Source organism: Hyaena hyaena, unplaced genomic scaffold (genome assembly GCF_003009895.1).
Source record: "Hyaena hyaena isolate Hyena2069 unplaced genomic scaffold, ASM300989v1 scaffold_550, whole genome shotgun sequence".
Classification (NCBI taxonomy): Eukaryota; Metazoa; Chordata; class Mammalia; order Carnivora; family Hyaenidae; genus Hyaena; species Hyaena hyaena.
The window spans coordinates 957949-983393 of NW_024081182.1; the positions used below are offsets into that span (position 1 = coordinate 957949).

A 25445-nucleotide genomic window follows, 5' to 3' on the forward strand; every position below is an offset into this window, starting at 1 on the left:
CAAAAAGAGATTCAAAAAGATCTATGTACCCCTATGTTGACCCCACCATTTTTTAAAATTTTTTAATGTTTATTCATTTTTGAGAGACAGAGAGAGAAAGAGTGTGAGCAGGGGAGGGGCAGAGAGAGAGATACAGAATCCGAAGCAGGCTCCAGGCTCTGAGCTGTCAGCACAGAGCCTGACATGGGGCTCAAACCCACAAACCGTGAGATCATGACCCAAGCCAAAGTCGGATGCTTAACCGACTGAGCCACCCAGGCACCCCTACCCCACCATTATTTACAATAGCCAAGATATGGATGCATTCTACATGTCCACTGATAAAGATGATTCAGTATATAAATAGACACAAAGAGGAATGTTACTCAGCAATAATTTAAAAAAAAATGAAATCCTGACATTTGCAACAACATAGATATATATGGTATTATGGTAAATAAAGTAAGTCGGAAAAAGACAAATACCATGTAATTTTACTTATATGTGAAATCTATATAACAGAAACAGACTCACAAAGAAAAAATGATAGTTGCCAGAGGAGAGAGGAATGGGAAGAAGAGTGAAACAGGCAAAGGAAATTAAGAGGTACAAACTTCCAGCTATAAAATAAATAAATCACAGTGATGTAAGTACAGCACAGGGAATACAGTCAATACTGTAATAACTTTGCATGGTAACAGATGGTAATTACACTTTTTGTGAACATTTTTTAACGCATATAAATGTCAAATGACTATACTGCACACATGAAACTAATATATTGTACATCAACTATACTTCAATTAAAAATAAATTTTAAAAAATACATTGGTGGATTAAAGGAGAAAGTGAGGTCAAATCTATAATTCTCTCTGTGGCTTAAGTGGAAACTATACTGTAACTGAATAAACCTCCCAAAGGAACATTTACGTTCATGACTGTTCATTTAACTACTTCTGACTCTCTTCATCAAGAGAAACTTGTCCAAACATATTACCCGGTTTGCTTTGCAGCCGTATTTCTAAACTACATGTGATTCTACTTTTTTACCACCAGATTTTTGTAATCTGGAATCTGATTCTGTATTACTACTGATGAGCTTCCACTGACATTTTATTTTGAATCACTAAAAGCATTAATATTGATTGGTGATGATTCACAGCCTAGAGGCCTATGCTCAGGAAAATGCATCCATTTTACCCAAATTATGGATTAAAGTGCCCCAACTTTTGTACTTCTAGAAGGTATACACTAGACATAAATTACAGCTCATCTCTACCCTGTGAAATGCAGGATTATGAGTTCACACAATTAATCTGAGTATTAGTGATTAAAATAATTTAAAAAAAAATAACAGTTGAGCGTCCAACTCTTGATTTCAGCTCATGAGATCCAGCCCCACAATGGGCTCTGCACTGATAGTACAGAGCTTGCTTGGGATTCTTGCTCTCCTTCTCCCTCTCAAAATAAATAAATAAACATTAAAAATATTTAAACTCAGTTTTACTGGACAGTTTAGGACCAAGAATGTGCTATGGATTTTCTGGCCAATAGTGAACTTCCTCCTCAGCCCCATCCCCAGCCTGAGAAAACAGCCTCCAACAAAGAACAGGAGATACCTTTTGCTCCCCTTTACTGAATAAACATAAATTCAAAACACATGGTGGTACTGCTGAAATATTATCAAGTGATCTTTATTTCACAAAATTATTTCCATTAAAATTATTTCATATGCCACTTTTACTAGATGATACTATATAAATGAAACACAACTGGCCAATTCACAAATTACCCGCTTTAAGTCATTTCTTATACTCTGAGGTTACACATCAGACAGCATTTGTTCCCAAGCCTGAGTAATGTAATGTTCTTGTACTGACGTGAATTTGGACTTTCCTATTAGGCTGAATATGCATTACACCAAAGGAGCTTCTGAACCATCTGTCACACCTGTCCCAGGAAGAGGCTTAGATCTTCTGTGATCTTTTGTGGTTTTCCTTAGCCCATTACTGAATCACTTAGCCAGACTCTGAAAACCATAGCCTACAGGGGATGAAGTCTACTGTCATTACAAACGATAATGAAACAATAAAATTCTAAGTATTTTAGGAAATAAGATTTTTTAAATGAGGAAAAGTTCTGCATGAGACCTAGGTTACTTTTCTATTGCTGCTTTAACAAATTATCACAAGCTTAGTGGCTTACAACAACACAATTTTATCACCTTGAAAATCTATTTGTCTAAAGTCCAACAGGTCTCAGGGGGCTTACCCTCAAAATGAAGTGCGAGCAGGGCTTTATTCCTTCTGGGCTCTGGGGGAAGATTCTGTTTTCTTGCCTTTTACAGCTTTTAGAGGCCACTTGCATTCCTTGGCTCCTGGCCCCCTCCTCCACCTTAAAACCAGCAACAACTTGTCTAATTTTTCTTACAAGTCTCTGACATTTCTGCCTCCCTCTTCTACAGTTAAGGACCCCTACGATTAGGCTGGGCTCACTCAGATAATCCAGGATATTTTAAGGTCACCTGATTAGCAACCTTAATTCCATCTGCTACCCAAACTCCCTTTTGTTTCCTAACACATTCACAAGTTCTGGTGACGGGGACAAGGGCATGTTGGGGGGTATGGAAACTCATCATTCTGCCAATCACAAACCTAATTCTAAGTTACTGAAGTTGAATACACAATTTCTTTTAGAGAACTCTGTCTATCTAGTAAATACTTTTGATGGGCCTAGTTCCAGAAAGAGTCTCAGGGTCCATTAGGCTAAGGCAGAAACAGCAGGAATCATCCCAAGGAATACAGTGGGTAAGAATCATGAGGTTTCACAGACAGCTGGATAAGGATAACTGTAAGTAGGGAAGGGCCCTGTCAGGAAAAAAAAAGTTGATCAGCTGAGAAATCCCTGAGGGACAAACAGCCAACAAGTTTGAGAACAGGGCTGTTACATATTCAACCAAGACCTTGACTGTGCTATATATGTCCCCTCTCTCCTGCCCTGGTTCTGAGTAAATGTCCCCAAACCGCCTTGTTTCGGTGGAGCGGTGGGGCAGAGGTGGCACAAGCCAATGTTGTTTAATTTGCAAAGGAGAGGAGCCCAGCTAACCCAGGACACTGCGAGAGTAAATCCTCTTGGGACTGTAGACTGCTGCAGGACAGAGACCCGTTAACTTGACAAACAGTGATCTGTACCGGCAGGAGCAGCAGAGGGAAGATAAAGTACATTCTGTGGACACTGGACATCTTGCTGTCTTGGCTGTTCAATCTTCTCTGGCAAGACCCCGCTTTAGGAACAGCCTATAGTAAACCTTCCCCTGAGCCAGTAGAACTCTTCAGCTATGGGGATACATGGAGTTTGAAAGTCAAATCCTATTACAGACTATACTAAATGGTAGGAGGGGAAAGGTCTGACCATTACATCCTAATGAGAACTATCACTATGAGGACAAGACAGTGGACAATCGATCAGCCACTCTCCAGAATCACCCAAGAGATGGCCACACACAATCTTTCCTGATACACCAAGGCAGGCCCTAACTGGAATAAAACAATTCCAGTTTTATCTCTCAGCAAGATAAAAACAATTAGAGAAGCAGACAGTAGAGCGAGTAAATCCCTGGAGTGTTGATCAAGGCCAGGAGAGATTTAGTCCCCTGTGAAAGGACAAGGTTCTCTGAAGGAGCTAACTCAATTGCAGAACCTTACCTTCTGGGCATTTAGATGGCCTCTTCCATTATGTTTCTCAAAGTTGAATCCATCAAAGGCCCAATTCACATTCTGGGTGATGCAGCCCACCCAAGATATACCTAGCATAAAAATGTGGGACTCTTGACCCAGCCAATGTTTATTAGTCACGGCAGGCCTCACCTCTACCCACCCGGTGAGACAGTAGTTGACCCTGTTTTTCTCATCAGCATCTCTTCACTCCTCCTTTCTGATTTGCCTGAAGTGAATCTTCCTCCACATGCCAGGGGCTGGCTCAGAAATAGGCATATGACCCACTGGGGGAAAAGGTCTTCTGGAAGTTTCCTTGAGCCATAAGGTTTTTCTTCTTCCTGTGGAATGTTCTACTGACTTGATATCCTGCTTAGAATTGGTCTAGCCATTCTTCAACCAGCTTGATGAAGCCAATAGGATGAATGGGGCCGAGAGGAAAACAATGTTTCCTTGTTGAGTTGCTGCATCAATTCCCTACATCAGGACTTCCTGCCAAGTGAGAGAATATCCTGGTTGTTTGGTTGGGCTGCTGAACCTATAGTTCATCCCTATAGTTGGGATGACTATAGGAGATGTTCAGGTCAAGTGATGTGAAAATGTTCCACTCAGAAACTGTATGTTGGGACACAAAACGCTAGGGGAATGGAGAGAAAGTGGTCATATCATTTAGGTCATCGTACCTGGACCTCAGTGAGGCTGGCTGTAGTGTCTAGGCATGGAAAGGCAGTCATGATAAGGCAACTTCCTGTGTCATCCCCACACATCCACAATTCCTGGCATTTGACCTCCACCACATAAGTCACCTAGAATTCTATTCCTTGCGGTCACAAAGAATCTAATAAACGGACTCCTGGGAATTTGTCATTGGTTCATGAAGACTAACAGTCTCTAAAATGCCTTTTTCAGAATTCAGTTAAAGCATCAAGACAAAATCCAAGCTCAGCACTGAGGATGGAAAGGCAGCTAAAAAGGCAAAATTGGTTTAGAAACACATTTCCCAACATCAGAGGAAGCTTGGTCACATCTGCTTGGTGGCAATTCAGACCCTTCTTTGCCTGCAGCTCCTCCAGGATGGGAAAAGAAAATGAGCTTGTTTTTTCCTGTTTATCATTAACTCTACTTCCTGTTTGAGATTTAGACATCTAATAAAACTTCTGTTTCTTTAATCAAAAGAAATTTCAATCTCCAGTGACTTTTCCTGCTGAAGTTCCCTAAGGGGGACATTTAGAGTAGTGAACAGTGACAGAGGACTCTGGGCACAAAAGTACAACACTTGGCACTTACTGGTTGGGTGAACCTGGGCGATTTTATTACTTCATCCCTGCACCTCAGTTTCCTCATCTGTAAGATGGGGATAATAGCACCTATTTTATAATTATTAAGATTAAATACATTAATGCAGGGGCAACACATTAGTATGTACGTGGTACATACTAAGCACTCAACACATTTAGCTATTTATATACGTTGATGTCTTCAAGCAGGGATGGAATGCTTCATACAGAAAACGGTAGGTGTGAGCCACTCACACGTTGTCTTGGCTTCTGAAATGCAAACTTCCCTGACCCCAGTTCATCCAAGGACATGGGCACAGTTTTCCTTAATCTCTGTAGAGGTCTGACTCTGAGACAACTGTAGGATGGCTTTCATTTGCACAACTGAATAAAAAAAGCAATTTTGGCTGTTTTGAAAGACAAGACAGTAGAGTTTAATCTTCAAATTTGATGGACTTGGAAGCATTCCTGTCAATATAAAAGATTTTGCCCGGGGTGGTAGAGAAGCCAAGGCCAGCGCCCCGGCTGTGCTTCCAGCTCATGGCCCGCTCATAGTCCTGCTGGAGGTTCTGCCGCAGGGTGTCGGCTGCCTTTTTGTTGAGAGCCATGTTGGGCCTTCCGGTTGTGTTAGGGGGGCGGCTGAATGAGGGGGACACATTTTTAAAGCCACCCATAAGTTTGAGAAATTTCAGTTTCTGTTCCTCGTTTTCAAAACCAGCAGTATCCCACTGGCCAAACTGAGTTCCCTGTGTTAAAAGAGAAAGGTGGTCATTTTCCCGGTTTCCAAAGCAAAGCCCTGTCCCTGCACCCCCCCACCCCCCCCCACCCCCCACCCCCGCTTCACCAGGGAGGATCCAGCTGATTAAATGCTAACTACCAGGGCCAGTGCTCACAAGCACATTAATGGACTGTCTTTTTCATTCTAACAAGAGCCATATAAAGAATATTGTTAGTATTTCCATTTTACTGGTGAGGAAATTGAGATTTGCAGCCTAACTGGGGGCACAAGCCTAATTAATGACCCTGCTAGAATTCCATCTCAGGTCTGGCCAACACAAGGGCCCACCTTTACACACGGAGCTGCCTGTTTGCTTCATTCTTCTAACTCACGGCAAAGAGTACAGCATATCTCACCTCACCTCCCAGCTGGCCACTCTGCCCTCAGGTTTCTGTCAGGCGTAAAGAGGAGGAAGGCAGGTGGCAATCTGAAACGCACATCGCTTCCCATGAGCACTGCACTTTATAACAGAGTGGAAGCCCAGAGAGTAAAGGGTCACACAGCCAAGCCAGAGGCTGAGCCAGTCCAGGAACTCAGGGGTCCCAATTCATGTCCAGAGTACTCTACCACCTGTACATGAATCACCCATGTTCAAGAAAAAGATGGCCCCTCAGAGCAGCTGTAGAAGCAAAGACCCCTTTCCTTCCCACATCTGTGAGACAGGCAAGAAACCCAGGTCAAGAAAACTATGACTTTGAAGGCACAAAGACTCAAGGACCACGCTTGCCTTGGCTGACTCTGGTCAAATCACCTGACCTCTCTAAGCCTCAATGTCCTCATCTATAAAACAGAGGTGTCATACACCTCTCACAGGGCTTTAGCTAAGGATCAAAACAGATTTTTACACCAGCAACCTAGAGCCCAAGGCTTGGCATACTTTAAGTCCTCAGTAACTGGTCATTCTTCCCACCCCACTCTGACTACTGACCTCCACGCTGCCTGGGAACTTTCCACATGCACGACAAATGCCAGCCTAGCACTTATTTCTAGGTCAGTTTTGGGAGAACACGGAGAACCAGTTGTTGCTACACTTGCCCTGTGAATTAGACAAATTCTCCCAGCTTCACTGTGGCCCAGATGTAGGCATAATTACAGCTTCCCAGGCCTACAATTTCTAGAATGAGAAACCACCTCTGACAGTCCTGCACTGGGTCTGAGGAGAGCTAGCTCTTGCAAGGGCTGCTGACCCACTCAAAGGAGCTCCCCCCACAGGGGCCCACAGCAAGTCTGAAATCCTCACCACACGCCTCTAGTGTCCCTAGATCCTGGGAGGCAATGCTACCTAACGTATACCCAGCAGATGCCAGTCCCTGTGCCCCAGGATCCCCATCAGGTCCTTCTAGATACAGCCTCTGGGGCCACTAGCTCTGAATGGCGTTGCCCCGTTTTTTGCCCTCTTCAACTCAATGAGGATGTTCTATCAGCTCTGCTCAGCTCAAAAGGATGGAAAGGAGAAGAGATACCCAGAGGGAAGACACCTAACAAAGCCCCTCTCCATACCCCACTGAGCCAGAGTACAAGTCCCATTTTACAGATGTGGAAACTGATGCACTCTGAGGAGAAGTTGCTTGCCTAGAGTCTCACAACTAAAAAGTGGCAGAGCCAGAAACAGAACTCAGGTCTTTTGATCCAAATTAATTGTCCTTTCCTGTATTAAACTGTGAAGGCTTAATATAGGGCAGGAAAGCAAGCCTTCCCTCTCATCTAGATCCTTCTTTTCCCTCTTCCCAATCCAATTAACTATTACATCTTGTTGGATTGTGAAGCTGTCTCTTTGTCCTCTGCCACCACCCCAGCGCTCAGGCCTGCAGGCCAAGCCTTCTAACCAGCTCCCCACCTCCCCTCCACATGCCCTCCAGGAGCTCCCACTGCCCCTCGAGCCCCTGGACAAGCTTCTGGCCACAGCTGCTGAGGCTGGCCTGGTGTGGCCCGTCCACAGCCCCTCCCATCCTGCTTCAGCCTGACTTCGTGTCCTCTGCCCTACTCCCTCCTGCCCCGTCTCCTCAGGCCGGGTTTGGAATCTCCCATTCCAACTGGACCTTGAAGGCAGTCCTAAGAGAGGCCTACTGCCACAAAGCCCTCACCTCTGCCTCCTACCCTGGTCCAAGAAGCCTTCTGAGGTCACCATCCACTGCTGGAAAGCGCTGGTCACATGCCCTCAGCGACTAATGTGCAGGACACCCCACCCATTCAGAGCCAGAGCCAGGTTCAGGTTCAGGATGCCTATCTTGCTTGGCCAGCTCCGTAGGAGGGAGGCAAGCACCCCTTCAGAAGGAAGGAAATTATCTCAGGACAAGCTCTGCAGTGAAGAGAGCCCACAGGCAGACCCGGACAGCCTCTGGGACCTGCACCATGGTCTCGTCTCCCATCACTCTGCTCCTCGTGCTGCAAGGCGAGGAAGGAGTCAGGATGCTGGGGTGTGCCACCCAGCAGAGTCCAAGCATTGAACTTACTGTCCACTTCCTTGGTTCAGAAGCTTCTGTTTTGCCCGACTCACGATCAATCTCTTCTTGCAAGGCCTTTCGCCTCACCTGAACAAGGGAGAGCAAAGGAAAGAGGGAAATGGGACATAGAAGTTTTCCTTTGAGCTTAAAACAGAGCATAGAGATAGGGCAGGAGGACAGTGGCAAGAGGGAAAGCAGCTTTCCTCTGCTGCAAATTGGGGCAGGCATTTGTCAAAAGTATCTTCTAAGCATCCCAAGGCTACAATCCCTTGGCCTCATTTATTCTTGTTTTGCCATTCTTTAAGAATGAACTTTGGGGATAGAATTGTTTTCTGGAGATAACAATGGAGTGAGGCAGAAGCTAGTTTGAACCTTAGCAGTTAGGTAAGTCATTTAACCTTTAGGTACTTTGACTTATTTACCTGCAAACAGAAATATCAGCTACTTTGGAGGATAAATGGAAGAAACAGAATTGTGCTTTCGTTTATAATATATATATATTTGGTGGTCATCCTAGTTTCTGCAGAGAGCTCCTAAACTCCTTGGGATTTCCTAAGTAAGGAGAGCAATCAAGATGTCTTTTGCTGTGTAAATGAGGACAATGCAGGAAAGTACCTGAGTGAGGATGGGGGCTGGGTCAGGTGTACCAACCCCAGAACCAAAGGGGCTTGGAACTTTCAGTGCACCCTCCAAACTCCAAGGAGGGAAGAGGGGCTGGAGGCTCAATCAATTATCAAATAGTCAATGATGTAATCAACTGTGCCTATGTAATGAAGCCTCCATAAAACTCACAAAAGAGCAGGATGTTCAGAGATTGGTTCTGGGTTGGTGGAAAATGTGGATATTTGGTAAGAGTCATATGTTTGGAAAGGGTATGAAATTTTAGTGCCATTTCCCCATATCTTGCCCTATATATCACTACCATCTGGCTATTCTTGATTTGTTTTCTTTTATTATAAACCAACAGTCTAGTAAGTGAAATGATTCTTTGAGTTCTGTGAACTACAGCAAATTAACAGAACCCAAGTAGGGGGTCATCAGAGTCTCCCACCTATAGCAGGCTGGAAAGGGAGGAAATGGCTTGGGAAGACTGAGCCCTTTAACCAGTGGGATGTGACACTATCTCCATATATATTATGTCAGAACTGAGTTGAACTGTAGGACACCTAGCTGATGTCCAAGAATTGCTGGTGTGGGAAAACCCTCTCCTCCACATTAAATTGATGGGTGCAGAATGTTAAGAACCTAATAGAGTGCCTGGTACACAGTAGGTACATCTTAGTATATGTGTTGCCGAAGCGAGCACACAGTAGGTACATCTTATACAATGCTGCTACCATAGCTCAAGGCCACCATCAGCATGTTAATGATCCCACTGTTTGATATAAAAGCTTCCAGGACCAATATCCCTGATGAATATAGATCAAAAGTCCTCAACAAAATGTTAGCAAACTGAATTCAACAATACATTAAGAGAATCATCCACCATGATCAAGCAGGATTTATCTCAGGGATGCAAGGATGGCTTAATATCTGTAAATCAATCAACACATATATACTACGTTAACAAAACGAAGAATAAAGACCCTACACGTCAATACATGCAGAAAAAGTATTTGACAAAATTCATCATCAATTCATGGTAACAAATGTCGACCAAGTGGGTACAGGGGGAATGTACCTCAACGTAATAAAGGCCAAATATGAAAATCCATAGTTAGTATCACACTCAGTGGTGAAAAGCTGAAAGTGTTTCCTCTAAGATCAGAAACAAAACAAGAATATCTACTCTCATCACTTTTATTCAACATAGTACTGAAGTCTCAGCCACCATAGATAAGAAAAAGAAACAAAAGTGATCCAAATTGGAATGGAATAAAATTGTCACTATTTGCAGATGACATGATACTCTATACAGAAAATCCTAAAGATGTCACTAAAAAACTCTTTCAACTAATAAATGAATTCAGTAAAAATTGCAGGATATAAAAATACATAGGGATCTGTTCCATTTCTATACACTAAAAATTAACTACTGAAAAGAAAAATTAAGAAAACACTCCCAGTTACATCTGCATCAAAAATAATAAAACACACAGGAATAAATTTAACTCAGGAAGTGAAAGAGCTATACTCTGAAAATTTTAAGACAGAAATGACAGAAACTCGAAGATGACATAAATAAATGGAAAGATATACCATGCTCATGGACTGGAAGACTTAATATTGGTTTTTTTTTGTTTGTTTGTTTTTAAATGTTTTATTTATTTCTAGGAGAAAGAGAAAGACAGCGTGAGCAGGGGAGGGTCAGAGAGAGAGGGAATGACAGACTCTGAAACAGGCTCCAGGCTCTGAGCTGGCAGTCAACACAGAGCCCGACGCGGAGCTCGAACCCACGAACCACGAGATCATGACCTAAGCGAAAGTCGGACGCTTAACCGACTAAGCCACCCAGGCGCCCCTGGAAGACTTAATATTGTTAAAATGTCCACATTACCCAAAGCAATCTATAGGTTCAATGCAATCCCTATCAAAATAGCAACAGCATGCTTCATAGAACTGGAACAAACAATCCTAAAATTCATATGGAACCAAAAAAGACCCCAAATAGCCAAAGCACTCCTGAGAGAGAAAAACAAAGCTGGAGGTACCACAATCCCAGATATCAAACTATACTACAAAGCAATAGTAATCAAAATAGTATGGTATTGGCACAAAAACAGACACATATCAATGGAAGAGAACAGAGGCCAAAATTAACTTATAGGTCAATTAATCTATGACAAAGGATTCAAGGATCTAACAATGGGGAAAGACAGTCTCTTCAATAAATGATGTTGAGAAAACTGGACAGCTACATGCAAAAGAATGAAACTGGACCACTTTCTCACACCATACACAAAAATAAACTCAAAATGGACTAAAGACTTAAATGTGAGACCTGAAACCACAGAACTCTTAAAAGAAAACAAAGGCAATAAACTCTTGGCTATCAGTCTTCGTAATATTTTTCTGGATCTGTCTCCTTAGGCAAAGGCAATAAAAACAAAAATAACTGGGACTACAATGAACTAAAAAGCTTTTGCACAGTAAAGGAAATCATCAACAAAATGAAAAAGCAACCTACTAAGTGGGAGAAGACACAGGTGACCCTTGAACAAGCGGGGATTTGGGGTGCTGGCCCCCTACACAGTTGAAAATCCACATACAACTTTTGACTGTTAGTAGCCTACTGTTGACTAGAAGCTTTACCAGTTATATAAACAGCTGATTAACAAAGATTGTGTGTTATATGCATTACATACAGTAATCTTACAATAAAGCTAAAGCTATAATTAAGTAAATCAAAGAAAAACATACATTTATAGCACTGAAATGTATGGAAGGATCTAAAAATCTGTGTATTCACGTATTTGCACAATTCAAACCCATGTTATTCAAGGACCAACTTATTTGTAAGGATCAACTTATTCGCAAATAATATATTCAACAAGGGGTTTATATCCAAAATATATGAAGAACTCATACATGGGGCACCTAGGTGGCTGGTTAAGCATTTGACTCAGTCAGGTCATAATCTTGCAGTTCATGAGCTCAAGACCCAAGGTGGGCTGTGTGCTCACAACGCGGAACCTGTATGGGATTCTCTCTCTCCCTTTCTCTCTGCCCCTTACCTGCTCACACTGGCGTGCTCTCTCAAAATAAATAACTTAAAAAAAAAAATCAATTAGAAAATGGGCCTGAATAAACATTTTGATAATGGCCAACAGACATACATCACTAATCAGCCGGAAAATGCACATCAAAATCATGAGGTATCACGTCACATTGGTCAGAATGGCTAGTTTCAAAAAGACTGGAGATAAAAAGTGTCAGTGAGGATGCAGAGAAGAGGAAACCCTTGTGCACTGTTGGTGGGAATATAAATTTGTGCAACCACTAGAAAAAAAAAACAGTATGGAATTTCCTCAAAAAATTAAAAATATAAATACCATATAAGCCAGTAATTCCACTTCTGGGTATTTACCCAAAGAAAAGGAAAACACTAATTTGAAAATATATATGCACTTCTATGTTTATCCCAACAGTATTTACAACTGTCAAGATATGACGCATTCTAAGTGTTCACTGATAGATGAAGGGATAAAGTAATGGTGTGTGTGTGTGCATGCATGCGTGCGCGCGCACACACACACACACACAGTGGATTATCACTCAACAATGAAAAAGAATGAAATCTTGCCAGTTTGAGACAATGTGGATAGACCTACAGGGTGTTATACTAAGTGAAATAACTGAGAGAAAAAAAGACAAGTATCATATAATTTCACTTATATGTGGAATCTAAAAAAAAAAAAAAAGAACAAAACAAAACAGAAATGACCCATAAAAACAGACAACTAGTGGTTGCCAGAATGGAGGGGTATAGGAGGCTGGGTGAAATAGATAAAAGAGATTAAGAAGTACCAACTTATACTTAAATAAATCACAGAGATGTACACAGTACAGCCTAGGGAATACAGTCAGTAATCTTGTAATACCTTTGTATGGTGACAGATGGTAACTACACTTATTGTGGTGAACACAGCATAAAGGATGTTAATTGTTGAATCACTAGACTGTACACCTAAAACTAACAGAACATGGTATGTCAACTGTAGTTCTATTAGGAAAAAAAGCTTCTAGGGTCTCCTCCTCCTTCATAAGGGTTCAGGTATAACTTTGCCCCAATTTATGCCCTTTCCTCCTCCCCTTTAATCTGCCACAGGCTACGAGACAAAGTGACCATTTATGTAAGTTCAAATGTTTACTTTAAGAAAGTTTACTTTCTTAAAACAAAGTAACAACTGTAAAAATGAGAGAGAAAAAAACATATTCTTATAGTGGAACCATGCTCCAGATATGAAGTGATACAGATGTGCATATGCCAAAATGAAATTCAGTTAAATAATAAAGAGCAGTCTACATAACGTAGGATGATTGCACAGTGCTTTAAAATTAAACACATGTAGTTACAAAAGAAAATCTGGAAGAATAACAAAGGGTTAACAGTGAACATTATTAGGTGGTAGGATTTCAGGTTGCATTTTTTTTTTCGGGTTGCAATGTTTTAACATTGTGAACTTTAAGCACTTATGGGAAAAAAGGCAGAGGTAAAATAGAAAGCTTCGCTTACATTAAGGTAATCTGTCATCCATAATGGTTAAAAGTTTCCTTAAAAACTGTAACCAGTCGGCACAAATAAGTAGCAAAGGGGCTGCTGGTGGGCCTCGCCAATATGAAGTCCATGGGCAGGGGGACTCTCAGAGTTCTAGCAACTTGCTGCATCCTGAGTGGTGGAGGATACCTGAGGGAAGGGGCCCAGAGCCCAGAGAGTCAGGGCCCTGCCTTTGTCCTCTCTGTCATCATTACCGTTGGTCCTGACCCAGGGGAGCAGTGTGACTATGACCTGCAAAAGGCTGGGGAGTTCCCATTTCTGAGGGGCTTGTGCTCTGTGCCAGGCCCTGGACTGGGTACTGTCAGCATCAACTTACTGATCTGCATGGCCCTACTTTCGATGCCCCTGCCTCCAGGGAAAGTTCCCCAGCACCCCCAAAGGCGTTGGGTTTGGAAATTCTGCAGCATCATATAGGCCCCCACATACTCTGCTCACTTCCCAGTAGTGGCTGGTTTCTTTCTCTCCTGGAGTAGAAGGGCCACAAGACGGGGGTCATCCCTGCGTCACACCCTGTTGCTTCTCTCTAGCAATTACTTGCTGACAAAGTGTGAGGACATGGTCAGGGTAATGGCTGCCACTTTTTAAGCAGATATAAGACAGGCCCCTGCCGAGTGCCTCACAAACAGACCACGTCTGGTCCTCACAGCCACCTATATGAGGGTCAGTGAGATCAGTTAGTAATGGTCCAAAGCCAAGCCTCTGCTGTTAGCACACTGTCCTGCCAGGCCTCATTTGGTCCAGGATCATACAAATACCCCAGTTCCAGAAAGTCATGCTCCACTATAGGATACACCTGCTTACAGGTCCGGGCACGACAGAAGCAGACGCTGATTCACAACAGAGTAACTTCTGTAAGCACTCCCGAATTGAGGCCAGGAGGTGGCAATGCACAAGACTGGCCAAGCACATGTTCCCTGCCCTGGCTGCAGTTCCTGGGGTCATATTTGCAACTCTCCAGCAGCAATTTTAACAAAGGAAACCCTCAGCCTGGGATTCTAAATGACCAGATGGTCCCTCAGCCAAAGCTATGGTAGTGAAAGGGTCTCCCAGCATCAAATGGGGGAGGCCACAAGTTCCCTGCCACTTGAGGTGTGCCAGAAGCTGGCTGGTGGCTTTTGGGCTCCCTGACACCTCTGGGACCAGGATCTTGTTGCCCGGCAGGAGACCAACATGTGCCTTGCGGGTGACAACACACATGGGAGGGGGATGACGACCTGGGCCGTACCTGGTCTATGTGCGCCTCATCCATGTTGCCTTTCTTTTCCAACACCACCTCTAAGTCTGTGTCAGGCTCCTGCACAAAAGGGCAAAGGGAGGAAGAGTCAAGAATACGATGGCCTCTGCCCCAGCAGCTCAGCAGGGGGAGATCATGATAGTCCAGAGAAATCCCAAGACCACAGCACCACCTCAACCCCTGCCACCTACAGAACTTCGGACACCCTGTCTTCCACGATTCTGATTCTCCCCTCAAGACCATGGCACTGACTTATCTGACATATGAAGAAATAAGGCTCAGAGAGGTGACATGACCATCATGAAGTCACCCCCACAGCTAAGACATGGGTCTCCTGACTCAGGCTTGGTGCATCTTTCCTTCTACAGACATCATCTTACCCCCCATGGCACCAAACCAAGAGAGGCCAAGGTCCCTGCTGATTGGGCTGGGCAGGAGATAGGTGGGCTTGGGGCCCTGATTGGGGTGGAGGTGGGCAGGGAAGGGACCCCGCCAGCAAACCCGAACCCAGTTCTCTCCTCCACAGTCCTAGTCACTGCCTTCTCTCCTGCCAGGGCAGCCCAGCAGTCTCTAACTCCTGCTTCCCCACCTCGACCCCAACCCTGCTCCATTATGTACAATAGCTAGGGTGAGCTTTAAAAACTCAACTGGAGGGGCGCCTGGGTGGCTTAGTCGGTTAAGCGTCCGACTTTCGCTTAGGTCATGATCTCGCGGTTCGTGGGTTCGAGCCCCGCATCAGGCTCTGTGCTGACTGCCAGCTCGGAGCCTGGAGCCTGTTTCAGTCTGTGACTCCCNCTCTGTGCTGACTGCCAGCTCGGAGCCTGGAGCCTGTTTCAGTCTGTGACTCCCTCTTTCTCTGACCCTCCCCTGCTCACGCTATCTCTCTCTCTCTCCTAGAAATAAATAAAACATTAAAAAAAAAAAAAAACTCAACTGGAGGGGCACCTGGCTGGCACAGTCAGTAGAGCATTGCGACTCTTGACCTAGGGGTTGTAGGTCTGAGCGCCACATTGGGTATACAAATTACTTAAAAATAATCTTAGGGTTGTCTGGGTGGCACAGTTGGTTGAGTGTTCTTCTTGATTTCAGCTCAGGTCATGATCTTGTGGTTTGTAAGTTCAAGCCCTCAGTCAGACTCCACAATGTCAATGCAGAGCCTGGCTGGGATTCTTGCTCTGTCTCTCTCAAAATAAATAAACTTAAAAAAAGTTAAATAAAATCTTAAAAAAAAAACTCAACTGGACCGTGTTATATATACACCTTAAACTTACACCATGTTATATGTCAATTATACCTCAATTTAGAAAAATAAATTTTTTAAAAAAAGAAAGTAAATATTTAAAACTCAATCAGATCACATCACCCCACTACTCACAAAAGCCTCCAGAGGATCTCATCTTGTTTACACAAAACTCTAGACTCTTGTGGCCTCTATGGCCTCTATCCCTTGGTCCCCCAAACTCCTAGCTCCTGCCACCCCAGTCTCTTTGCTCATTCCAGGGCCTCTGCACTGTTGCCCCCTCTGCAAGACCCATGGCCAACACCCGCCACAGGTCTCTGCTCCCATGTGGTGTCCTTGTCAGGCCTGCCTGGGCAGGCTTGCCTGTGTCACACTTGGCTCACTGACCTTAGCTCCCATGGGATCCTCTGAAAGTGAGACCTCAGGCCAGCCACTTCCCCTGGTCCTTTGGTAATGACAACTGCCATCTTTTCCTCATCCTTACTTTAAGTGAGCTCTGCCTGGCACCCAGCATCACGTGATCATCCCTGGAGAGCTTTGTTCACTCGTATCACCCATCCAGACCCTGAAGATGTGTGCATTTCCTGACTCAGAGGGCTGTCCAAGGCAGCAGAGCCTCCTGGCAGGAGATGTTAAAGACAGAGGACCAACCACCTTTCACTGGACTCTGGAGAGAAGGGATTCTGATGGCGGTTGGGGTCCCAGCCTCTGAAGTTCCCCTTGGCCCCAAGAGATTCTGAATGAAAGAGACCAGTGAAATAAGTCTAATGGACTAGGGCAAAACTGGGAAAAATCCAGAAACCAGAGTACCTTTTATAGGCCCTGAAAAGGAAGCCACCACTGCTCTCCTCAACCCCAGCTAAGCTGAGTTCAGGGCACACAGATACTTCCTGATGACCCTGCTCCAGGGGGCTCATCCTTCAGTGGGTATTAACTGAACCCCTCCAGTGCCAGGGCCATCCTTCAGTAAAAGCTCCACACGTTTGCCTTCATTCTTACTTGAGGACCACAGGGCAGTGGCTGGTCTGAGCTTACCTAGCTGGTCGGTGTAGAACTGCAAGAGAACTCAGGGCTTGTTCTAACAGAAGACAGTCACTTCTTGGGCTCTAATGGCTTTAGCATCTATGGGAAGGTACAGGGCAGCTTCTGAGAAAGGATGAAACCTCCAGTTCCACAGCCAGACTGGGTTTAAAGCCCAGGTCCACCCTGTCAGGTAGATGATCCTGATCGAGGTATTTTAACTCCTCCCTGTTTCCTTGTCTGTTAACTGAGGATAACCACAGCAGCCATTTCACCAGACTGGTGTGAGGATTAAACGGGTTAATACATGGGGAGCGTTAGTCTACTACAGGCACACGGTAAGTGTTCAACATCAGCCTTCGCTACCCCAACAGGCCAGACATCTGCACGTACCATCTCATTTCCCCCTGCACATCCACACGTGCATCCCAAAGACAAGAATGAAGCTGTGTTCCTGGCACAGACAGGGGAGGCTGTGGGCCTGCGGAGCCCAAGGGCTCTGGCTCATCTCCTCCCTTCTCTCCCCGACTCAAAGAGGCCTGTCAGGACAGAGACAGCAGAGCTCTGTTGTCTTCACCAGACCATCGACTATTCTCTTTCTCCAGGTAATTGGGATTGGGTTTTCCTCCAAGGCAGTGTCTTCCCGCGACCTCACAGTGGGGCTCAGGTGGGACTGGTACCCTAGGACCCTTCCCCCAGCTTCAGATCAGGGCTTTCAGCTTGCATGATCCACCTGAGGCCTGTGATAGCAGCCCTGAGACTCTTCCTGTCATCGTTTCAGGGGGGCTATCGTTCTCCTTTGGGGGCAGCCTAACGACTAGGATGAAATCCTGGAACTGCTGAGACTGTCGTGCTTGAGGGGGGAGGTGGGAGGTGCCTATCTGGGACTAAAACCAACTAGAAAAAAAATACAAAGCCCAGAGCTGGGGAAAGCCACACAGACCATCTCCTGTAATCCAAACCTATTTGATCTCTAAATCATGTATACTGAGCACAGAAAAGCAGCTAAGATAGTCAAGGACACCATGTTATCTCAAACTATTTGGTTCCTGATTTAGGACAGCAAGTGGCAAGAGTTCAGAAAAGGAGAGATTCATCTGAAAAATTTATCTCAATTTATTCAAACCCTAAGTAAAGATAGTAAGAAGCTGGGTAGAGTGTCAATAGCAAGGGATACCTTTATTGAGGATATTGCATGAGCACCTGGATCCAGCCATACCTGAAACTAAATAGCTTTTAACCTTTCCAGTTACAGATCTCAACAAATACCCTTTTCTGGCTGAAGTCAGTTTACTCAGGATTCTGGCAGCTACAAAGGGGAGTGCCTGTGAATGACTGCACACACACACTCCCAACTTCCACCCGTTTTCTCCCAAGCAGAGTGTGCTTCTGAAGAAAGGCTTACCTCTTCCCAAGGTTCTCCTGCTACTACTCTGCTCTCTTTCTCCTTCTTTTTATTCCTCCTCAGAGCTGGTTCCTCAATGCCTGGCTGCTCTGCCTTTTTCTTGGCCTTCATTTTCTTTTTTGCGGGGGACTTGGGGTTATGTTCTACTGGGATGTATTCTGGAGCCTCAACTTTGACTGGCTTCTTACTTCTTTTCCTAGGGATTCTCTCAATGGACTTGGAGAGCTCAAGGTGCCCTAGGGAGGTGTCTCCCTTCTGGTGGATTTTCTTTTTCTTTTTTATCTTCAAATTATGCTCTGTAGGGCTCTCCTGCTTCCGTTTCCGCCCTGAGGCTGCCTGCTCCTCTCCATCCTTCTCTGCTGAGGAAGCATACAGAGGATCCCCAGACTCACAGAACCAAGGGTCCTTGGCTGACAAGTCTGCAGCCTCCTGGGTCTTTTTTTCCTTCTTGTGTTTTTTGGGCTTCTTGCTGACACTGGTCACCTCCTCATCCTGTCTGGGATCCGGGGAGGTCTTCACTCTTGAGCCAGGGGGCATGGTCAGAGGGCATAAGGACTTCCTCTTCTTTTTCTTCTCTCCACCTTGGATCTCAGATGAACCAAGGGCCTGCTTCCTGGGGCTTGGCAACTTCTCTGTCCGTCCAGCACGTAACGAGGTCTCAGGTTCTAAGCGCTGCTCACAGAAGGTGCTATGGCCCTTCTTTTTCTTCTTTTTCTTCACTAAAGGCATCTCAGATGCCTGTCCTAGGACCACACTCTTTGACGGGGATGTGGCTTTTGTGGGACAGATCTCAGTGAAATAATTGTCATTGTTTAAAACTGAGTATTGAGTCTCTGGTTCTTTCACCACCTTCTTCTTCTTCTTCTTTTTCTCTGGGAGGCCAAGGCCCAAGTCTCCTTTGTGGGTTTTAGTGATCATTCCTGAAAAGAGAAATGGTACAAGTTACCCTCATATCAAATCACCCTGTGTACAATTCAGTTAGGTAGTGCTAAGAGCCACGTTTCTGAGTGGCTAATCTGAAATGTCAGGGGATGGAAAAATGTGATCAAAGCAGCAGAATGGAGTTTAAATTCAGACAGCCTCAAGTTCAAATTTAAACTCCTTCCTCACCTTAAGCCAGTTACCTAGCCTCCCTGAATATTAATTTCCCAATCTGGAAAATGGGGGGACATAACATTTCCTTCTCAAAAGGAGAAGTGATCCATGCAAAGTGGTACACTGTTGATTCCTTTTTCTAACCCCCTTTCTCAAACCTCTGAGGCTAGTCACCCATGCAACAAATTTACGGACTGTCTACCCTGTGCCAGCCATGGAGGATACAACTGCAGTCAAATCAGACACAATTTCTGAAGGGGACAGAAATCCTGAGGTCAACTCTTCCCGCCAATCGATTCCCACCAGAGGCAATAACTGTGGCACAATTAACTCCTTACCATGGTTCATCTAAGCAGCTTTTCCTTTCTGTGTGGAAATTAACTTCCACCACCTGCACCCTGGGTGGCTTACCCTCCTAATTACCTTCCCGTGCGGCTATTAATAAGAGCAGCAGCAAGATTCGGAAAGAGCCACGGCTAGGACAGAAAGACCTGGGTTCAAATGGTGACTGACACTCTCTTGACACAGTGTTGGCTTATCCGGGCCTCAGTTTCCCATTCATCATCAGGGACTGAATGAAATCAAATGCTGCCAGGGGGAGAAGGGGTGTTGTGGGCCACACCTTGCTGCTTCACTGGTTTTAAATTTTCAAATTACCAATATTTAACAATTGGAAATGACACAGAACAACCTACAATGTCCTGCTTTTTTTGTTTTTAAATGTCTATTCATTTTTGAGAGAGAGAAAAAAACAGAGCATTAAGTGAGGAGGGACAGAAAGGGGGAGACACAGAATCTGAAGCAGGCTCCAGGCTGTCAGCACAGAGCCCGATGCAAGGCTCAAACTCACGAACTGTGAGATCATGATGCAAGCCGAAGTTGGACGCCTAACTAAGCCACCCAGGCGACCCTACGATGCCCAGCTTTTTTGGGAAAATGTCATGTAGGCAACTGTGCTGGGGCCCTCAAGTACACTTTAGCTCCCATTAGCCTACTTCTCTCACTCGTCACCACCCCAGTTCCTACTGCTTCCTGAACCAGGTGACATGGGGACACCCAGGGAATCCAAAAACAAAATACCCCTCCCTCCCAAGGTTTGGACAGTGGAAGGGAAAGTTCAAAAGGTTCTCCATCCTGAAGCTCTCCTCAGGCTCAGAATGCTAGGAGTGCAGACTGGACCTGACTCACCATTAGCAGCTTCAAAGAGCCAGGCCAGGACTAAGCTATGGCTTGAATTCATTTGTAACTCATACCAGGAGCACCTGGAAAGTCAAGGGAACCCTCTCATTCAATCCTGTTCTATTTTCTGCTCTATTCCCAGAGCCTAGCGCTGCACCTGGCACACAGATGTCAATAATTACTCACTGACTAAATGAATGCCAGAGATACAGAGATGAACAAGACACCAGGGGCGTCTGGGTGGCTCAGTCGGCTAAGCATCCGACTTTGGCTCAGGTCATGACTTCACGGTTTGTGGGTTCAAGCCCTACATCAGGCTCTGTGGAGCCTGCTTCGGATTCTGTGTCTCCCTCTCTCTGCCCCTTGTGCACTCACTCTCAAAAGTAGATAAACATTTTTAAATTGTTTTAAAAACTAAAATCACCTGCTATCAAGAAGCAGGTGTAGGAGGAAAAGATGTGAGATAATGAAGATACAAGTGATAATAGCAAGGCTAGTGGTGAAGTCAGGGCCATGGAGTTTATCTAATCTGACCTATCAGTTGTCAGCAAAGTTTCCAGTCCAAAGGTTTCCCAGTTGGGCAACTACAGGGTAGTGGTGTTAATCCCTAAGAAAAAGGAACCGAAGGCGGGTGCTTAGGGGCTGCAGGAGAGTGTCTGGTTTGCACAGCTGCCTTGAGATACCCAAATAGAGATTGTCCTGAACAGGTGGATATGTGGGTCTGAGGCTCAGGGGTGACTGGGCTGACGTAGATAAGAAAAACTCAGAAATATGGCTGATAACTAAGCCTCAAATAGAACGAGCCTAAGACAAGACCTTAGGGAAACAGGACAGAGGAAGAGGAGTCTGCAAAGGAAGAGAAGGTACAGACCTAGAGAGGGTGGAGTCAAGAGAACCAAGAGTGTCTCAGGAGGGGGTATGGTCAAGACATCTGATGAGAACAAAGAAGCCAAAAGGGGACTGCACTCAATTTAATCTCCTTAAACTTCCCTCCTCTTTAGCACTGAAGATGCTCCTCTTGAACCCTGCGACCCCAGATGTATTTACTCCAAGGGAAGAGGAGTTACCCTTACAGTGTGTTTCCAGAAAAACCCAGCACTTTCTCCAAACGTTCTTTTAAAATCTCGCGGTAGCCTCGTGAGGACCGCTGGGAAGGCCCCATCGCGAAGACTTGCTAAAGCTTCGAGACTTCAATTTATTAGTCCTAGGTCCTAAAGCCAGCAAGTGGCAAAAAAGATTCGAACCCTGCCCGCAGGGCGTCGGAGCCTGTGGTTGCACAATGGAAACAACACCCCATCCACCGCACTTTCACTAGCGGGAAGCAAGGGAGCGGGGAGGCAAGAACCGTCCCTCCAAGGCTCCGTCGAGCCAAGGCTCCCGCACACACACGCGCCGAAGGATTACGCGCGATCCCGGCCCGTCTCCAAGGCGGGAGAACTTCCAGGAGGCGGCGGCCTCAGGCGCCGGAGCGAAGGCACACATGCGTCTGGGGGGGTTGGCGGTGTGGACTTGGGGTGCAAGTCGCCCGCTTTTCCTTCACTTCGCCCCGCAAGACCCCAAGCCCAGTCTCCAGACCCCGCGCCGCCCCTTCTGTGCCGCGCCTCGGCACTTACCCTCAAGCCAATCTTCCCCGCCTCCACGTGAAAGCCAGCTCCGCCGCGCCCCGGAAGTTAATCTTGGGTCCCTGGCTCGCCCCGGTGAATCCCGAGTCCTTCCGGGTTGCAGCCCTGCTGGGAGGGCGGTTGCCTAGGAAACCGGGGCCATGGCGGGGCTGAGCCGGGTGAGCAGTCGCACCTGTCACCCAGAGGAGCCGGCCGGCTTTGCAGAGTCAGCGGATACTACCCGGACGCCAGTGCCCATCGTGTCCTCCGTGTCCCCCGAGCTACCCGTCTCGCCGGGACAGGGTGCGGAGCCGCTGGGCAAGAACCTGTGGGAGCAGATCTGCGAGGGTAGGCAGTCCGGGCGGGCAGAGAGGGGAGGGACTCGTCAGGCTGGGGCCGCGTTTTCTGGGCGCCTACTTGGAGTGGCCTCCTGGTAGCCGCGCCGCCGGTCCGCCAGGCGCTCCATTTCACGCACGGGGAAACTGAGGCTCCGAGAGGTTTGTCCGAGATTACTGACGCAGCACAGTCTCCTACCTTGGTCAAGTAGTCAGGTTAAAAGCAGGGAAGACAGGGGAAAGAGTAACAAACGGGACCCAATGGTGGGGATAGTGGCTCCCAAACTCCATTTAATGAATAGGGAAGAATCGTTGGGGCGGGGAAGGCGAACTTGATTAAAACGTAGGTTCCCAGCCCCTGCCCACAGATCTCGTAATCAGATGCAGGAAATCCGCGCTTTTAACGAGCATCTTAGGTAATTCTGATATAGTATGTAGCCCACATGGTGGGTGGGGTTGCGTGGGCTATAGACTTGGGTTTTAATCCTTCTCCCATTTCTAATCTTCCTTAAAATCCTCAAATCAAGATTAGCTCAACTTCTTTTGTGGCCCTTCACCTAGGCTTAGTCATGAGGCCTTACAACACTCTTCACATGTTGGACCAAGTTACTGCCCTTTATGTAAAGTGAAGCATAATAATGACGCCTGTTTTATGTTATTAGGAGCATTGCGGCTGAACAGTCTTAGAAAGTGCTTAGCAAACTGCCCGATTTCCAGCATGGGCTCAATAAGTATTGGCTCTTAAAAAAAATAATATTGGGTGGGTTTTTTTTCTCCTCTAGATTGTAAGCTCCTCAAGGTCAAGAACTCAAGATTTTTCATTCTTGTGGCTACTGTCATTACTTCAGCTGTGTGAAACAGCATTGCCCCATAGAACTTTCCAATATGGTAGCCCTAATGATTCATCATGTTGTACACCTGAAACTAATTTAACATTATATGTCAGTTACATCTTAGTAAAAAAAATGTAGCTACTAACTACATCTGGTTACGGAGTACTTGAAATATAGTTAGTGCAACATTAAGGCTCAATTGTTTTTATTTTATTTAGGTTTAACAAATTAGAAAACCACTCGTGGCTAGTGGCTACTATAGTGGCAAGCCAGTAAATGTTGAATGGAAAAAAAGAGTGAATGCACCAGTATATGGGATCAGATAGAAAGTGAAAAGTGGAAAAGTATAGAGAAGGAAGAGAATAGTGGACTCAGTTGATTGATAACCCTCAGCGGCTATTTCGCCTCCTATCCAGTGTTTGAATTCCCTCTCCAGCACTACATTACATTTAGAAATATCTGTTTCATCTTGAATGTTCTCCTTGTAAATTCTACCATTTGATCCTTGCCCCCTCGGTGCCATGACCCAAGTTGAAGACTCTACCATAAAGAGTCCACTCTTACTTGAAGGTAGTTGTGACTCTTTTCCCCAGAAAAGTGAAAGATGTTTTGACTTCTTCAAGCCAAACAGCTCTTCATATTACAGTTTATTACAGGTATGTTGTTAGGGAAGCTGCTTACCTACCTCACAGGGCTGTTGTGAGGACCAAATAAGAAAATGCATGTGAAGATTCTTAGCACAGTGTCTGGCATTTAGAAAGTGCTCAATAAATGTTCGTTGTTGTTAACTAAGAAACATGGTTTACACTGTGTTTTAGAATCGTGGGATTTATTATGGTCAAATAACCCTGTAGGCAGAAAGCAAAGACAAAAGGCTTTGATGCTCTCTTAAAAGGCAAGTGAATTTATGTGCTCACAAAGTGATGGAGTTAAATCACGAAGTTAATGAGGTCAAAGGTGGTGAATTATATACTCAGGTGCTGTGATGATTATTATAATTCAGATGACTAAACCCAATTTCTTAAACATTCTAACATGCAGTTTTCTATAGAAAATAGATAGTAAGTTTAGTGTCTCACAACACACATGAAAGACTGGTGATCTTATGTTTGAGGTTAAGCATTGCGTTCTATTAGTATATCTCCATTTAAAAAGCAAAATATTGGGGCACCTGGCAGGTTCAGTCAGTTAAGCATCTGACTTCAGCTCAGGTCATGATCTCATGGTCTGTGAGTTTGAGCCCCGTGTTTGTGCTCACAGCTCAGATCCTGGAACCTGCTTCAGATTCTGTGTCTCCCTGCCTCTTTCTGCCCCTCCCCTGTTCCCACTCTCTCCTGCAAAAATAAACAAACATTAAAAAAAAATTAAGCTAATGATCACAGTAATCAGACCTGTCAGAAACTCAGTTTGAGGAAGATGAAATACACTTAAGACTGCCCAAGGCTGCCATGTGTGTGGGTGGGTGTATGTATGCGCGAGCACGTGTGTATAACTTGACAACTTACTTGTAAATGTTCTTTAATTTTCTCTCTCATCTTAACAGTGATGACTACCTCTGACCTTTGTATTCTCAAAAGCACTTGTATCATTATCAATGAAGTTCTTTCCTGCCAAGGCATCTAGTTAAATCTTGTGACATATTTAATTATAGTTTTAAGGAAGACTGAATCAAAGTATTGGGAGCTTCCAGTCTTCTATTTTGATACTGCTGTTATTACTCCTATCAGCATCCTTATTATTGCCATTGGTTCATCACTCCAAATCCTCTCTGGCCTCAACCCTTAAAGCTGTTGTAAAATCAGGTTCCTCCATCCCACCTCCCACATACCAGCATGGACCAGCTCTGAAAGTATGCTTGTAATCCTGGCACAGCAGCTGAGTACAGCTGGAGAAAAATCAACCAAGAGGCTCTCACAGTGCCTATCAGTCAACAGCACCCATCTGCTACTCCCAAGTTTCTACTGCCCTCCTCAAACATTGTGTGGTACCACTTAGTAAATGTAGGAAGCATTCACTGAGAGTAGTCAGGCAATCAGAAGTGGGGAGGGGATCCTCCAGCTTCCATATTACCAATAAACATATTTGTATCTACGT

The 25445-nt window shown here is 45.1% G+C and overlaps 2 protein-coding genes across 4 annotated transcripts in view; one reads left to right on the forward strand and one right to left on the reverse strand.

Annotated features, from left to right (window-relative positions):
- Positions 1-1646: 1646 nt before the first annotated feature.
- On the reverse strand, positions 1647-22228 carry KNOP1 (lysine rich nucleolar protein 1). 2 transcript variants are annotated; one of them, XM_039255899.1, is made up of 5 exons: positions 22196-22228; positions 18309-19228; positions 14635-14703; positions 8201-8278; positions 1647-5715 (listed from the first exon to the last, which is right to left on the reverse strand). In XM_039255899.1, exons 2-5 carry the CDS (start codon positions 19224-19226, stop codon positions 5404-5406), a joined length of 1377 nt encoding a protein of 458 aa, XP_039111830.1. In that variant the 5' UTR covers positions 19227-19228; positions 22196-22228; the 3' UTR covers positions 1647-5403. The 2 variants fall into 2 exon arrangements, with proteins under 2 accessions (XP_039111830.1, XP_039111831.1); XM_039255900.1 differs by lacking the exon at positions 14635-14703.
- Positions 22229-22329: 101 nt separating this feature from the next.
- The window catches only part of IQCK (IQ motif containing K), a 126255-nt gene continuing 123139 nt past the window's right edge, over positions 22330-25445 (forward strand). For both annotated transcript variants that reach the window (XM_039255879.1, XM_039255880.1), the window contains exon 1: positions 22330-22531. In XM_039255879.1, coding sequence (XP_039111810.1) covers positions 22345-22531 — 187 coding nt within the window. In that variant the 5' untranslated portion in view covers positions 22330-22344. The remainder of the gene's footprint in view (positions 22532-25445) is intronic.